The sequence below is a fragment of the Bombina bombina genome, chromosome 8, assembly GCF_027579735.1.
Source record: "Bombina bombina isolate aBomBom1 chromosome 8, aBomBom1.pri, whole genome shotgun sequence".
Lineage (NCBI taxonomy): Eukaryota > Metazoa > Chordata > Amphibia > Anura > Bombinatoridae > Bombina > Bombina bombina.
In genome coordinates this window covers 265,582,589-265,599,462 of record NC_069506.1, presented here as the reverse complement: position 1 = coordinate 265,599,462, position 16,874 = coordinate 265,582,589, and the positions used below count along the sequence as shown (strand labels likewise).

The 16,874-nt window shown below is 41.8% G+C and overlaps 1 protein-coding gene across 3 annotated transcripts in view; it reads left to right on the top strand.

Annotated features, from left to right (window-relative positions):
• Positions 1-16,874, top strand: part of FXYD6 (FXYD domain containing ion transport regulator 6) — a 97,133-nt gene that overhangs the window by 59,924 nt on the left and 20,335 nt on the right. For all 3 annotated transcript variants that reach the window (XM_053691285.1, XM_053691283.1, XM_053691284.1), the window contains 2 exons: positions 8,979-9,032; positions 9,617-9,658. In XM_053691285.1, coding sequence (XP_053547260.1) covers positions 8,984-9,032; positions 9,617-9,658 — 91 coding nt within the window. In that variant the 5' untranslated portion in view covers positions 8,979-8,983. The remainder of the gene's footprint in view (positions 1-8,978; positions 9,033-9,616; positions 9,659-16,874) is intronic.

Below are 16,874 nucleotides of genomic sequence, written 5' to 3'. Positions count from 1 at the left end.
GTATTTTAACACTCTTTTTCTTTCTTTTTTTTAAATATTTTTTTTTTATTGAGGTCAAAGTTTTGGCATACATATAAAGTATTATATCATTGCATGGTTGCGTTCCAAAAAAGACTTATGACAAGGTACAGGGCCGCCATCAGGGGGTGACAGGGGTGACTACTGTCAGGGGCCCAATGGGCATGAGGCAAGAACTAAAAAAAAAAAATCTTTTTTTTTTTTTTTTTTTTAATTTTGGCAGCCACCAGTGGGTACTACAGCAGAGTGCTAATTGAGCATGGGAAATGTTATTGCAAGGAGTAAAGTATTAGCATTTGAGAGGATTTCTCAATGTGCACTAAACCACTATGCACAGTGTGAGACAGACTTGGCACCTTGTTTGTACAGTGTGTGCCTGAGTCAGACGGCAAATCACTTTCATTTGCAGAGGAGGTAGGACTTACTTAGCAAATGTTTTTTATTTCTTTGTGCAATTTCGGATTGTAACTTCAGTATGGTAGTAGTTGTATCTTGGGACCGGGGGCCAAAAAAAGACATTTTTTTTTAGCAGCAGTGTATTTATGATTATTTGACAATGCTGTAGAAATTCTATATTTAAAACCATGTAGAAATGTTTCCTCCTCAATACACAAATGGTAGGTACCCTTTTGGCAGATATGCATTTTATTTATTTTTATATATATATATATATATATATATATATTTTTTTTTTTTTTTAATTACATTCAAGTTTAGTCCCCCTTTATGCAAGGACTTTCCAGATGCAAGTAGGCCTTTTATCTAAGATTTTTAAATCTGCATAACATGTTATACTCTCAGACTAAGATTGCTCAGTGTTTGAAATGAGACAGGTTAACTTAAAACTGTTCAGTTTACACTACAGCTGACTTAATTTTGAAATACATAACAAGCCTAAATCCTGTTTTTAACCAGATCTAATGGTATGAGTACCACAGCTTATGGTTCCACCAAGACCATATAGAGTACAGCATTTTCAGAATCCATAAGTACAGCTGACAGATTGGAACATTTTTACACTATATTTGAAGTGGTGCTCTTGGTTGGGGAAAAATCAAACAAACATATGTCAACCTTTTAAAAGTACTTTTCTTCATCTAGCCATCTACCCAGATCATTAATGTACAATTTTGAATTCACAGAATTATTTTTGTTTGCACATTTACAAATATGATTCTTTAAAAAGTGATCTCTTAATTTCTGCAATTTTTTTTATCATGCATGTCACACACTGTTGATTTAGGGGATGGAAGGTGCATAAATGTTTCCTCCTGTGAGTGTTTCTGTGGGTGTCTGTGTTTATGTCTTTGTGCTTTGGTTTGTGTCTCTATGAGTGTGTATGTATTTTTTTCTGTGAGGGTGGGTGTGTATGTCTTTGTGCATTTTCTGTGGAAGTCTGTGAGGGTGTGTGCATATGTCTTTGAGCTTTTTCTATGGGTGTCTCTGTGAGGGTGTGTGTATGTTTGTCTTTGTGTATTTTATCTGGATGCCTCTGTGAGGGTGGGTGTGTATGTCTGTTTTCTGTGGATATCTCTGTGAGGGTGTGTGTGTATGTATGTATATATGTCTGTGTTTTCTGTGGATGTCTCTGTGAGGGTGTGTGTGTGTGTGTGTATGTATGTCTGTTTTCTGTGGATGTCTCTGTGAGGGTGTGTGTTTTCTGTGGGTGCCTCTGTGAGGGTGTGTGTATGTCTTTGTGTGTTTTCTGTGGGTGTCTCTGTTTGTGTGTATGTCTTTGTGTGTTTTCTGAAGCTCTCTGTCTGTGTTTCCTTGGGTGTATGTGAAAGTTTGAGTTTGTTATGTGTGTGTGTGTCCATTGTCTGTTCCTTTTTAGGACATTTTGACCTTACTACTGATTATTCACATCGTTCTACAGACTTTGAGACTGAGACCTTTCCGAAAGTCACCGATCTACCATTTAACCTTTAAATTATTGTTTAGGCAGTTCAGGGCCCTTCCTTTCAGCCACTGCATGCTGTTGTTATCATTTAGTTGGCATCTTCCTTTGCAAAAAGATAATCAGAACTCCATTTTTTTTTTACAAAACTGTAGTTTACCTCATTACTTGTCAGGTCAATTTAAACAAGTGCTGAGTTTCTGTTTGGGTGTCTGTGTCTGAGTGTGTTTCTTTGCGTGTCTGCTAGAGTGTCTATATGTCAATCCTTATGTGTGTGTGTGTATGTTTCAGTGTATGCGTGTGTCTGTGTGTTTGTATGTTACTACCTTTACAACATTTCCAAGTTTAAATAGACACTTAAGAATAATGTGTATATATTTTTTAGTCACTTGGTCAAAAATTGCACATGTCAAAGGAGGCGGGGGGGAGGGCCCTGATCAATTGTTAAGTCAGGGGCCCCAAAATTTCTAATGGCGGCCCTGACAAGGTACATCATATAAATTACATATTGAAAAGGCATATGCAATTAACAATGTCTGCTATATCAAAGAGCATAATACAGATTACAAAGTAAAAGTTTACATTCAGTAAATGATGTCTGCTTTCTATATGATATAAAGCTCTGAAAAGCAACAGTTGCTGTAGAGAGAAAAGAAAAACAATTTAAAAAGAAAACACGTGCCAATATCAATCTAAGCCTTCTATACTGATCAGGAGGCCACTCTTGGACCTCATACTTCATAGGGTAATGGCATTAACAGAAGGCTATTTAAAAAAGAGGAGGCCACTTGTGGATCTCATTATTTGGACCTCAGATTTTATTTTATTATTTTCCTATAAGGTTAATATAGAAGGGGGGGCAAGGCAGTTGTCTATCACGCAGTAGTGGTCTACCGGAGGATTCCAGCTGTTAGCAGCATAGCTTTAAATCACGCTAAAGGTAACAGTCCAACTCCACAATAATTAGTTGGATTATTTGGTATATACATATATTCAGAAGTAAACATAGGCTTAGCACCTGTAGAAATCTGTATATGTGATTTGCATATTCTATAGTGGCAGGCTATAGTTTCTTAAGGAGTATACTTAGCTAAGATAAAAAGGGAGAAACACCCAACACGGTCTTCAAATCCTATACTGAGAGTAAATTGGAACTTCTGTATTGTAAATATTAGTAAGCCAGCTATCACATTCATGGATTCAGTAATAAAGACCCCCTCCCATTGATCAATAGTATTAAAGGCCCGCCACCTCGGCCGCAGACAGCGAAACCCAAAACACCATAAGGAAGAGCAGGGAATATCTGAGGATAGCTGGAGGGATTGGGATAAAATATTACTGGGGTAAAGTTGTTACATGTAAATTAGTGAAAATTAAAAATCTGGCACAGTAAAAGTAAAAAAAAACCCCAACAACTTAGTAACAGTAAGCGTAACCAAAAAAAACCCCATGTAATTTTTTTTTTTTACAAATTTACCAGTGTGTGATATCGCTTAAAGCAGTCTCCAATGCAGAGTCCAGGCTGTCCAGGGCAATCAGGACAGTAAAAAGTGGTGTCCTTTCTCTGCTCCCTCTTGGTACAGACTCTGCATCTTTTCTGAGGATTCTGCTTCGCCGCAGTAGGGGGGATTTTGAAAATAAAATGGGTAGCCCCAACTCTGCTCTCTCCCATCACCGCCTGGGGAGCAGGTGCATCGTGGTACAAAATCCCAAAATGATCTGGAGCTGAAACTATAAAAAAGTCTGTTTCATTTTGAGGTTTGCTTTTTTGAACAACAAAAAAGCGTTGTGGGTTACAATCTGCTTTAAGTAAATTACAACCTTTTTGTACTAGGCTGTTGTCTTCCGCATAAATAGGTAGGGCTGCAGCAGCTGATCTGCTAGATCAACCCCACCCATATGCCGTTTATAAGCCTTGATGCACACTGGCTTCATTGTGCTCTCAGCTCTGCCACGTACAGAGACCTCCACAGTCCTCTCTGTGTGGATGGTGGTAAGAAGGTATACATTGTTCTTGTCTCTGTACTTAACTGCCAACAGCTCCTCTTGTCGCGGAGCTGAGGTCTCCCCCCCTTCGTAGCCGGGTGCGTGCAAGTTTTCCTGGGAAACCTGCGCGGTTCTTTTTCGAATTGTACCGCAAGCTACTGTAGAAAAACAATACAGTAGCTTAAACAAAAGGACACTTGTGTAAAATTTGTCTACATACAAGTGGTACCCTTTGTTCATCAGGGGTAAAATCAGGTCCCAGACAATCTTGCTAGTGGTTCCCATATGTTCTGGGCAGCCTGGAAGGTCAAGGTGGATATCCTTTCCCTCGTACACCCGGAAGGCCTGAGTTCCCGGTCTCGCTCTCACAGAGCTTATACACCTTTACTCCAAACATGGAGCGCTTGGAAGAAATATACTGCTTGAATCCCAGCCTTCCCCTATACTTCATCAGGGATTCATCCATGCATATATTCCTTCCAAGTGTATAAGCCTCTGCAAACCTGGCAGTAAAGTGGGTAATCAGGGGGCGGATTTTCTACAGCCTGTCAAACCGGGATGCTCCCTAGGGGTGGCACAGGCTGTTGTCGCTGAAGTGCATGAAATGTAGAATCATTTCATACCTCTTCCTCAACATACTCTGGGAGAAAATGGGGCTACTGCTCCAGTAGGAGCAGATGGAGGGTTTCTTTAGGATGCCCAACAGCATAGTCAATGCCCAGAATTTTTTAAATTCTGGCACATCGATGGAGGACCATTGCTGCTTTGCCAAAAAAGTGTCAGGCTTTGCAGCACGGAACTGATGGGCATATAAATTAGTTTGGGCGACAATGTTCCCCAATACATCATCGCCCAGAAACGCCTCCATAAACTGTTCGGGGGTAAATCCTGCCACATCCACATTGATGCCAGGATTTGCAAAGAGAGAGGCCTTCTTAAACTGTGTAAAGGACCTATCTTCCTTGGGAGTGATTGTTCCAGTTTCAGTAGAGGAACAGGGTCAAGGATTCTATTTAAACCTTTTTGTGGTTCCCAAAAAAGAGGGAACTTTCCATCCCATTTTAGACTTTGTCTCAACAAATTCTTTAAGGTTCCGTCCTTCAAAATGGAGACTATTCGTTCCATTCTTCCCTTGGTTCAGAAGGGTCAGTTCATGACCACCATAGACCTGAAGGAGGCGTATCTTCATGTTCCTATTTACAGGGAACATCACCAATTCCTGCGGTTTGCCTTTCTAGACAAACACTTCCAGTTTGTTGCCCTTCCCTTTGGCCTGGCTATGGCTCCTCAAGTCTTTACAAAGATTCTATTAGCCCTTTTGGCAGTGGTCAGATCTCAGGGAATAGCGGTGGCGCCATCTTTTCAGTTAGCAAGATCTCATACAGAGATGTTGTTGTCTATCCTACGTTCCCACGGATGGAAAGTGAATCCGGGAGAAGAGTTCTCTGGTGCCAGGAACTATTATAGATTCTCTGTCTATGAAGATTTTTCTGACGGATATCAGAAAATCCAAACTTTTGCCTTTCTCTTCAGTCCTCTATCTGTCTATCAGTGGTTCAGTGTATGGAAGTAATTGGTCTGATGTTTGCTTCTATGGACATCATTCCTTTTGCTCGGTTCCATCTGAGACCCCTACAGTTATGCATGCTCAGACAATGGAACAGAGACAACTAGGATCTCTCGCAGAGGATATCTCTGGATCCCCTAACAAGAGATTCTCTTGCTTGTTGGATTTTGCAGGACCATCTGTCTCAGGGTACATGATTCCTGAGACCATCCTGTCAGGCTGCGGAGCAGTTTGGGGTTCTTTAAAGGCTCAGGGTCTTTGGACTCCAGAGGAGTCTTCTCTCCCCATAAACATCCTAGAGTTGAGAGCAATCTTCAATGCCTTAACAGCCTGGCCTCAACTAGCCTTGGTCCGGTTTATCAGATTCCATATCGGACAACATCACCTCGGTGGCATATATCAACCACCAGGGAGGAACTCGGAGTTTGTTAGCCATGAAGGAGGTGACTCGCATTCTCCAGTGGGTGGAGTCTCACAATTGTCTCCTCTCTGTCATCCACATCCCAGGGGTGGACAACTGGGAAGCGGATTTTCTGAGCAGGCAGACCTTTCATCCCGGGGAGTGTGCTCTCCATCTGAAGGTATTCACAATGATAACCCTCAGGTGGGGAGTTTCAGAGTTGGATCGGATGGAGTCGTGTCTAAACGCCAAGCTTCCAAGGTACGGTTCAAAATCAAGAGATCCACAAAGCCGCTCTGATCGACGCTCTGGTGGTGCCTTGGAGCTACAGTCTTGCTTACCTGTTCCCTCTGTTTGCTCTCCTTCCTCGAGTCATAGCTCGTATCAAGCAGGAAAGAGCGTCTGTGATTCTAATAGCTTATGCCTGGCCTAGCAGGGTCTGGTTCGCTGATCTGGTAAAGATGTCATCTCTTCCCCCGTTGAGGTTGCCTTTAAGGAAGGACCTTCTACTTCAGGATCCCTTTCTCCATCCAAATCTATTTTCTCTGAAGCTGACTGCATGGCGATTGAACGCCTAGTTTTGGCTAGGCGTGGTTTTTCTGAGAAGGTCATTGATACCATGCTTTAGCAGGTATGGTGTAAGTACCTTTATTGGTGTGAATCGAAGGGTTTCTCTTTGAGTAGGGTGAGGGTTCCTCAAATTTTGTCTTTTCTTCAGGAGGGCCTGGAGAAAGGCTTATCAGTCAGCACTCTGAAGGGTCAGATTTCTGCACTGTCTATTCTTTTGCACAAGCGTCTGGCAGATCTGCCAGATGTTCAATCCGTTGTGCAGGCCTTGGTCAGAATCAGGCCTGGGTTTAAACCTGTTGCTCCCCCTTGGAGCCTTAATCTTGTTAAAGTTCTGCAGTAGGCTCCATTTGAGCCTATGCATTCGGTTGATATTAAGTTATCTTGGAAAGTTTTGTTTCTCCTTGCTATTTCTTCTGCTCGCAGAGTTTCTAAGCTTTCGGCTCTGCAGTGTGATTCCCCTTACCTTATCTTTCATGCGGATAAGCCGGTTCTTTGTACTAAGTTGGGGATTTTTTCACAAAGTAGTATCGGATCGCAATATCAATCAGGAACGCCTGTTCAAAAGTTTTACCTTCAAGCAACTAAAGATTTTAGGCAATCATCTGCCCTGTTCATTGTTTTCTCTGCTAAGCATAAGGGTCAGAAGGCCACTTCTACTACCCTTTCTCTCTGGTTGAGAAGTGTTATCAGGTTGGCTTATGAGACAGCTGGACAGCAGCCTCCTGAGAGAATTACGGCTCATTCCACCAGATCTGTCTCTTCCTGTGCTTTCAAAAATGAAGCTTCTGTAGAACAAATCTGCAAGGCAGCCACTTGGTCCTCATTGCATACCTTTTCCAAATTCTACAAATTTGATACTTTTGCCTCGGCTGAGGCTTTCTTTGGGAGAAAAGTTCTTCAAGCGGTGGTGCCTTCTGTTTAGGTCCGCCTGTCTTGTTCTCCCTCCCTTCCATTCTGTGTCTTCTAGCTTTGGTATTGCTTTCCACTAGTAATTGGAATTAAATTGTGGACTCTCCATGCCATTGGAAAGAAATATATATTTGATATCATATTAAACAAAAGTCTTTAAAGGTTATTCCCCCACCCCCTGATGCACTCATTCAAAGGCCATATGACATGCCTTCCAAGCATCTCACATCCTTTAGGATTGTCACAGATCAGGAGATATAAAATATATATATATATATATATATATATATATATATATATATATATATATATATATATATATATATATATATATATATATATATATATATATATAAAATTCAACAGCTTTATAAAAAACAAAATGTATGCTTACCTGATAAATGTCTTACTTTCCTGGCATGGAGAATCCACGACCCGGCCTCAGTTTAATTTAAGACGGCATTTTTTTGTGTATAAATCTCAGGCACCTCTATAATCTTGTGTCATCTTCTATTTCCTTTGGCCGAATAACTGGGGATTATGGGTAATGGGAGTGACACTTAAAGGGCCATAATACCCAAATGTTTAAATACTTGAAAGTGATGCAGCATAGCTGTAAAAAGCTGACTAGAAAATATCACCTGAACATCTCTATGTAAAAAAGAAAGATATTTTACCTCAAAAGTTCCTCAGTATCCACATCCCATTGTAAAGGATTTCTAAACAGCATATCAGTATGTCTGTCCCGGGACAGCTGAAGGGATGAGCCTCGTGCACCCTCATGTTATTTCCCTATTCAGTGTAAGTAAGTTTACAATGAAATCTCATGAGCGTTAAGTCAAATCTCATGAGATCACAGTAAAAGAGTTCATGACCTCAGCACTGCTGATGCTGATTGGCTGCTGTTCATTTCTTCATTTTTTTATTTTTTTTTACCTGTAGCTGAGCAGCAGTTGAGTATAACTTTTTACACAGAACTTACTCTGCTGAGCTGAGGAAATTGTGAGTTAAAATATCTTCCTTTTTTACATAGAGATGCTCAGGTGATATTTTCCTGACGGCTTTTTACAGTTATACTGCATCAGTTTCAAGTGATTTAGCATATGAGTATTATGTCCCTTTAACAGCTCTGCTGGGGTGTTCTTTGCCTCCTCCTGCTGGCCAGGAGTTGAATTACCACTAGTAAAGAATGGAATTGTGGACATTCCAGGAAAAAGAGACATTTATAAGGTAGGCATACATTTTGTTTTTTATAAAGCGGTTTAATTTTGGATCAAAATGTTTAAAGGGACATTAAAATGCTGGGTACAACAGTAGTATGGGTACTACTCACTGCTAGGCATCAAAATGGCCTAGCACAGTCGGTATCAAAACATTATGATACAGTGTACAGAATACTCACAAAAAGAGCAGGCTACACAGGTACTCCAATATTCATTCATCAGATGTCAACAATAAAATGGATCTTTGTGGCAAGGTGTAATTGCATTAAACTCTTTAGTAAAAGCTTATAAGTGCATTATTTAATTAAAAAAACAATATACCAAATACTTTTGAATATACTAAAACAAATTTTGTTTCCAACATTGCCCCATTCATTCATTATTAATGATATATCTATTTATTATTAGGGCTAATGGAGACTGCACTGATCTTCCTGTGTTCTGCACTTGTTCCTGTGCTGGGTAGGTGAACAGCTCCAGCTATGTGTCTTCTGGTGATGTATAGTCAAGTGGTCACTTTACATTTGATACCTAATATTTTATGCAAGGCCAACTTTCCTGGTCAGCAGTGCACACCTGATATCCTCAATGAACTCTGCCCTAACGTTAACTCACCCTTCACACAAATGTCTGATCCTTTGACTTCATCAACTACCATTTATATCATGTTAATTAGGTGTTGCCTCAGTTTTTATACCAATGCACTTTATTAATTTATTGTACTTCCTGTATAGCACTGAAGCATAGGCAGGTACATTACAAATAATTGCAGTGAAGTTACCCTACATATATTGAAGAGCCTATTAATGTGTAATTAGTAGGTCCCATACATCAGATAGATGTTGCATAAATTCATTGTCTACTTGTACCTTTTAATAAAACATATGTCTATCTTCCCAATCTCCTCTCATTTCAGAAATATATTGTAATTTCAAACCTTGCACTTTAATAAACCGAGTATTGATAGATAAACTATCTTACTATGTAAAATGTACATGCCACACTATCTGAGCCTGAGCTAATAATATAACATGCTTTTTTTGCAGGAGCCAGTGAGGAAGAGAAGTCACAAAATCCTTTCTTTTATGGTGAGTTCCCATTACAGGACATGGTTCTAAAGCCAATATTAAGACATTTCATTTGAACTTTATGACCACAATATATATCCAAAGATCCAGAAACTATGATAACAGTGAAATATAGTAGCTTAGTTAAACCATTACTGAACTAAAGATTAACATTTAGTTGCTAGTATGTATACTGTATTATTATTAAGAATTATCACGGCAACAGTGTTTTGGAACCTAATATTCCTGTCTTTGCCATGTCATTCTTTCTTTCCCTGTATCTAATTCTCTTTATCCCTTTGCCATCTCCAGATTCTCCATCTTCTTGTATTCCCTGCAGCTAATACTTTATTATAAATTAAGGAGTGAGCTTTAGTGAATAGGTGGCTTAGAATAAAATGGGGAATGCAGAGACTTTTCTTTCCTTCTGTTCTCTTTTCTACCTAACGTTTCCATCCTTAGTCCAGAGTAGGGATGCACGATTAATCTCATATGCGATTTAAAACCGCGATTAATTGCCGTGATTTGAAAACCCGCAAGAGTACGCAATTCTAAAAAAAAAATAATTCTCTGTTCGTCATGAAAACAGAGAGGGAGGATGAGAGGCGGACCAGTGCCAGCGAAACGGCTATTATTGCAGAGATTGCAAGTGTGGGAGTGTGTGTGTGGAGCAACAGGCCTTCATCGGTGTGGCAGAGTTCACTTGTTTGTATTATGTACTCTAATTATAACTGTTCTTAGTGTTCTGTTATGTACTACAGTATAGCTGTGTGATGTAATATGACAGGCTGCAGGATGTCAGGATTGACCTTGTCAATGCCACATCCCTCATGTTTGCCTGGACAATCACTCATCTAAATGAATAACAAATCCAGCAGTGTGTGCATTGTACTACCTTTACTGCACTTATACACAAATCATACTGCTGTAAAGTCAACACTTTTCAGGTTTCTCCATGCTTACACTGCTTCATATGTTAATCGTACCACAGCTAGACTGACTGTCCAATAAAACATGACAATGTTGTGTGAGAAGACCTAAGAACTGGCTAGTGTCTACTATGTAACCACAGCACAGGCAGCTAATTTTATTTGAACTATTTTGTGGTTTGTATTTTTATGCTCCCAGAGTGTATTGGACATTGAGAAACATGTACATTAAGATTTTGTAGTGTTAAATACATTTTTTATTAAAAAATTAAGGTGTTATAGTCATTTATAAGAAAATTGCGATTAAAATTGCAATCGCGATCGCGATTTATTGGGTCCAAAATCACGATTTTCATTTTTGTTCATAACTAGCACAGCTATAAGTTAAAGGGATACTAAACCCATTTTTCCTTCCATAAGGCAGGGAGAGTCCACAACTTAATTCCTTACTGTTGGGAAATACAACACCTGGCCACCAGGAGTAGGCAAAGACACCACCGCCAAAGGCTTAAATATCCCTCCCACTACCCCTATCCCCCAGTCATTCTTTGCCTTTCATCACTATTGGAGGTGGCAGAGAAGTGTTAGAAGATTTGGATAGTCCTGTATGGGTATGTTCCCTTCGAGAAAGGATTGGAGTTTTAAGTAATTAAGTCAACCTCTCAGTGAGAGTGTTGATGAAAGTTAGAGTCTGGAGATGCAGGAAAAGTTTTTCTGCGAACCCATCCAGACTGTCGCTAGCAGCTCCTGAGCAATCAGTGTTGACGAGTTTCACTGCTTGCTGCTACACACTCAAGTCCATGTCAGAAGCTCTGCTGCAAGACTGTCACACTTGAGAGGCTGTTCCTGTTCCACAGCATGGATCCTGGAGGGAAGACCGTTTTTTATATATACACATTTTAAAACCCTATACAGGGTCACAGTATGGCTCCTTTATACCTCGATAGGATCAAGGGTTAATATCTCCTTCAGGGAGATTATTTGAACAGTTTGGGGATTTATATCTGCTCAATGTGAGAGTTTTTTTAGGCTCAGACTGTGTGTTTTTGGCTTGGAACAAACAGGTTTCACTTTCGTTGAAGTGTTGTGCAGCTCATAATAGCTTGGCGCCCTTTTTCATAACAGGGAAAGTCCTATCTTACGTACCACGTGACCGGATGCGGTCTCTTTAATTTCCTAAGATCCTGCTGTAGACATCACTCCTGAGGAGAGTGTTTTCAGTGTTAGCTGTCTGGGTCTAGCAGGTGGTGAGTGATCCAGCCATTAGGAGTATTAAGGTGCCATTTTTTTAAATAAAAGCGTTTCTTTTTGATTGTTCTTCTGTGAGTATATACAAAACTGCGGAGGACTCTGATACTACATTAGAAGGTTCCACTCCTTCTGTACTGATTAATAATAAGTCTAAGAAGGGAGACAAGCCTGCTAATACTTATAGCGCTATTAGCCCTTCTGAGCTGTCTACTTCTCAGGAATCTGGGTCCCGAGAAATTACTACCCTCTCTACATTACCCACTCCACATGCAGTTCCCCACGGCTCAACTAATCCTCCATCTGGAGGGGGCTTTTTTCCAGCGGACTGTACCGTGCAGTTGCAATAGGCGGTGTCTGCAGCCCTGAGTGCCTTACCTCGCTCTAACAAACACAAGAGAAAGGTTAAACATAGTTCTCCTGACCTAGAGTCATCTAAATATATGTCGGATTTAGCTACTATATCCCAGCTATCCGAGGATAAGTTAACCTCTGTAGCTTCAGAGGGTGAATTTTCTGAGTTGGAGACTTCAGTTACTAAACCTCCTTCAGCGGAGAAACCCTCCTTTAGATTTAAAATTGAGTGTCATGACACAATCATGTGGAGTAGTTGATACCTGGATTGGCTACCCCGAAGAGGTGGTATTGTGTTCTCAGCTTGGAAAAGGTTAATGTGAATTGCTTTTTCCTGTGTGTGTGAAAACTGCTTTCAGAAAAGCTGTAAGCTGAACCCCCCCTCCTTAGTAGTGTAACTGTGTGTAGGAATGCAGTACTCTCCTCCCCTTGGAGGCTGATAGTGGGAGCTAAGACTTCCTTTGCATTGGTTGCCCTCATTGTAAATTATAACCCAGGCGTTGTCTTTGACAAGACAAAGAAAAATTGGTTCAAGTATGCAGAGAGAGACTTTTTAGGCAGAACTGCCTTTGGGACCAAACCGCTAAACATCTGGAATGGCAGGTCTCCACATATCTAAAAGAACTTGGTAATAAGTAAGATATTGTGTTTCTATTTTTTATGTCCCCTATTCTTTTTAAAGAACTGTAGCTTTGCATTTGTATGTTATTTTGAATGTATTTATAATTTTGCACTGGGTAACCTGTATTGATATTTTTGTTATTAAACGCATAGAAAATCTCATTCTGTCTTTTGGGCTCTAATATCCAAATTCACACTCCTGTTGAGACAAAGTTAAAGGCACATTACCTAATTGTTAAATAGTGTGAGTTTTTAGGGGTTCCCCAAAACTCCCCTTTAATTTAAAATGTTTTGGTGGTGGCAGCAGGGAAATTGTTAATTAGAGCAGTGTGGACAAGATCTGGGGGCTAATGTGGTATCCCTTTTAAGGTCCTTTTGCAGAGTTGCAAGGATAAGGGAACCAGAGCTGTGTGCCATTAACCCCTTCATGCCCACACCCCTCTATTGTGACGCTGAGAAGGTTTGATTTGTCACAAACTGGCTGGCAGCGGTGGGGATATTTAGAGTTTTTTAGTGCTATTTGGATAGTACTAAAAGAAATTGCATGTTTTTGTGTAATTTCCCAAAGACAGAACTCAGTGCCTAATTAGAGAGACATACAGTGCAAAGAAAAAAAAATTTTTTCCCTTCCTCTTGTTTGTTTGTTGCTACTCTCATTATGGAAGCATATAGAAAGATGCCGAAAGAATCCCTGGAGCTAATTTGTCAGGAGAGAGCCATTGCAACTTTTGGCAAAACAAAGGAGCAGTTGGTCCAGGAACTGCAGCAGGCAGATGACATTCCAGCAGAGCAGGAAACAGGCACAGAGAGGGTTACTGTGGAACTGGTAACCCAGGAGATGATATCTACTGCTGTTACCCCTGTGAGTGAAAAGGAGTCTGAGCTACAAACAGCACTCAGGTACTTGGGGGATGCTGATCCTAAACTGAGAATGGAATTGATCCTCAAGTTTCAAGAAGCAGCTGAGAGAAAGAGGGAGGCTGCAGAGAGGGAGGCTGCAGCGAGAGAAATAAAAGGAGAGAGGATGCAGAAAGAGAGAGAGAGAAAAAGATAGGAAAAGGATGCTCAACGGAGACATGAGCTGGAGGTTATGCAGAGGAACAGAACCAGCCTGTCTCCCCAAACCAGTGAACGCGGGGAAACAGCAACAGAAAGGCCCTGCCTGGAGTATTTTCCAATGTTGGGAAGAGATACTGACTTGGATGTTTTTCTGTGGGGCTTTGAGAAGGTATGCAAGCAGTATCAGCTGCCCCCAGAGCAATGGGATCGCTATTTAGCTCCTCGCCTGAAGGGTAAAGCACTGGATGTATTTGCTTCACTTCCAGTGGAGGATGACCAGGACTATGAGGCCATAAAAACAGCCTTATTAAAAAGTTTTAATCTCACTCCGGAATTCTACAGGAAAAAATTTCGGAGTCTTCACTAAAGTGCAGATGACAGCTGCACAGAATATGTTGCACAGCTAAGGTCTGCTTTTAAGCAATGGACTGGGGGCCTAAAAGTCCTCACTCATGAGGATTTGATTATCCTGGAGCAGTTCTTGCAAATGCAAAGTCCTGATGCCAGAGTATGGATTCTGGACAGGAAGTCCAAAACAGTGGCAGAGGCTGCAGATCTGGCTAATGATTACGCCAACAACAGAGCACCTGAAACAAGCCAGGCAGCTATCCAAGCTGTGTCTCCTAAGTGGAAAAGAGCAAACAAGGTAGCAGAGAGACCATCTCATCTACACCCTACAGTCAGAGGGGCAGGGGCCACACCGGGACAGGGGGATACCCACCGGTGTTTCACTTGTAACCAGATGGGGCATCTGAGTTTCACCTGCCCAGAAAAGAAGAAACCTGAGGGTGGGAATGTGGCTGTGGAACCAGCATCTGTTTTGTTTGTGGGTGGGTTCCCAAGGCAAAAGCGGAGAGATAACCTACAGAGGTGACCAGGTGGCAACAGGACTCAGGGATAGTGGAGCTTCGGGTTACCTTGGTGCATCCTGAAATGGTAAAGCCGGAGAACATTATACCAGGGAGGACTGTGTCCATTCAAGGTATTGGGGGAGTTTGCCCCGCAGTGCCTGTGGCACGAGTGTACCTTGATTGGGTGTGGGAAAGGGTTTGCGGGAGGTTGGGATTTCTGCGGATATCCCTGTTGATGTTTTGCTGGGCGATGATTTGGGCCGGATGCTTTGTCAGTACGCCCCAGAAGACAACACCTGCAATCTGGAAGGGCCAGTAGAGGGCCCTGCACCAACTGAGGTAGTGTGTGAAACTTTGGGGGACCCAGAGGGGAGGCTGGGGATGGACACATTGCTAGCTGCACCAGAGCTGGAGGTATCCCACCAAAGAATGAAGAATGATTCCCTTGAACATGATTGCTGCGAGGGGGGGCTGAGGGTTAATGCAGCTCTGCCTTTGTGTACACCAGTAATGTCTTGTTCTGATGAAGAGGGATGTATTGAAAATGTTTGTGACAATGTTACTTCTATTGAACCTGGGCGCTGGGAGGGTGAGCCTAGGGAGGGATGTATTGAAAATATTTGTAACAATGTTGCTTCTATTGAACCTGGGCGCTGGGAGGGAGAGCCTAGGGTTAATGATGATTTACCTGAACCTGTACCAGTACTGTATTGTGCCAGTGAAAAGGGTTATACTGCCATTGATTGTGACAATGGGATGCCTGATGCAGTGTGTGGGAATGTGAGAGAGCAGCAGGGCTGGGCAGAAGGGCAGACTGAGAGTGTATACCCTTCTGTGCTAGAACTGGCATTGCATGTGCAAGGAGGAGTGAATGGCATGGCTGGTGTAGGGGTCAGAGTACATCCTGCCCTTTTACAGAGAGTAAAACAGGATGGGACCCTGGGTGTGGATGTGGACCTCCCCTACAGGAATGGCAGATTTAAAAAGTTTTGGTGGTGGCAGCAGGGAAGTTGTTAATTAGAGCAGTGTGGACAAGATCTGGGGGCTAATGTGGTATCCCTTTTAAGGTCCTTTTGCAGAGTTGCAAGGATAAGGGAACCAGAGCTGTGTGCCATTAACCCCTTCATGCCCACACCCCTCTATTGTGACGCTGAGAAGGTTTCATTCGTCACATTGAGCATCTGCGTTTTATATTAAAGGAGGTTCTGTCTACTCTAGAGGTTCCAGAGGCTACACTCCCTGAGGAGCTTAAGATCCCTAAATTAGACAGGGTTTACGTAGATAGGAAGGCCCATCTGACTTTTCCTGTGCCAGTTAAGATGGCGAACATTATTAGTAACGAATCGGAAAGAGTAGGAACTTCTTTTTACCCCTCGTCTACTTTTAAAAAATTATTCCGGATCTGCTATTTCCACGCTGGCTAAGCATGCTACTATCCCTCTGGAGGATAGTTCTTCTTTTAGAGAGCCTATGGATAGAAAATAAATTTAAACTTTTCTGAGGAAGATGTTTCAACATACAGGGTTTTTATTTCAACCGGCGGCAGCTGTAGCCGCGGTTGCTGGAGCAGCTCATTGAGGTTTTGGCTTTGCGGTTCTAGCCCGCCGGGCTCTCTGGTTGAAGTCTTGGTCTGCGGATATGACTTTTTAATCCATGCTCCTTTCTCTTCCCTTCAAGGGGAAGATTTTATTCGGTCCAGGGCTGGACTCCATTATCTAGTTACCAGAGGGAAAGGTGCCTACCTACCGCAAGATAAGAAGAATAGGTCTAAGGGATGGCAACTGTTTAATTTTCGTTCCTTTTGTGCTGACAAGTCGCAACAACAGAAGTCCTCTTCCAAGTCCGAGCAGCCCAAGAGTACTTGGAAGCCCGCTCACTCCTGGAATAAGTCCAAACAGACTAAGAAGCTCACCGAGAACAAATCAGCATGAAGGGGCAGCCCCCGATCCGGGATCGAATCGAGTAGGGGGCAGACTGTGTCTTTTTTCAGACGCTTGGTTCCAGAAGGATTCAAGTCTCATCCACCCAGGGGCAGATTCCTACTCTCCAGTCTTTCAACAAGACCAGAAAAGAGGGCTGCCTTCTTAGGTTGCGTAAGGGATCTCTCCTCTCTATTAGTAATTGTTCCGGTACCTACAGCAGAAAGAGGTTTGGTGTTTTATTCAAACCTTTTTG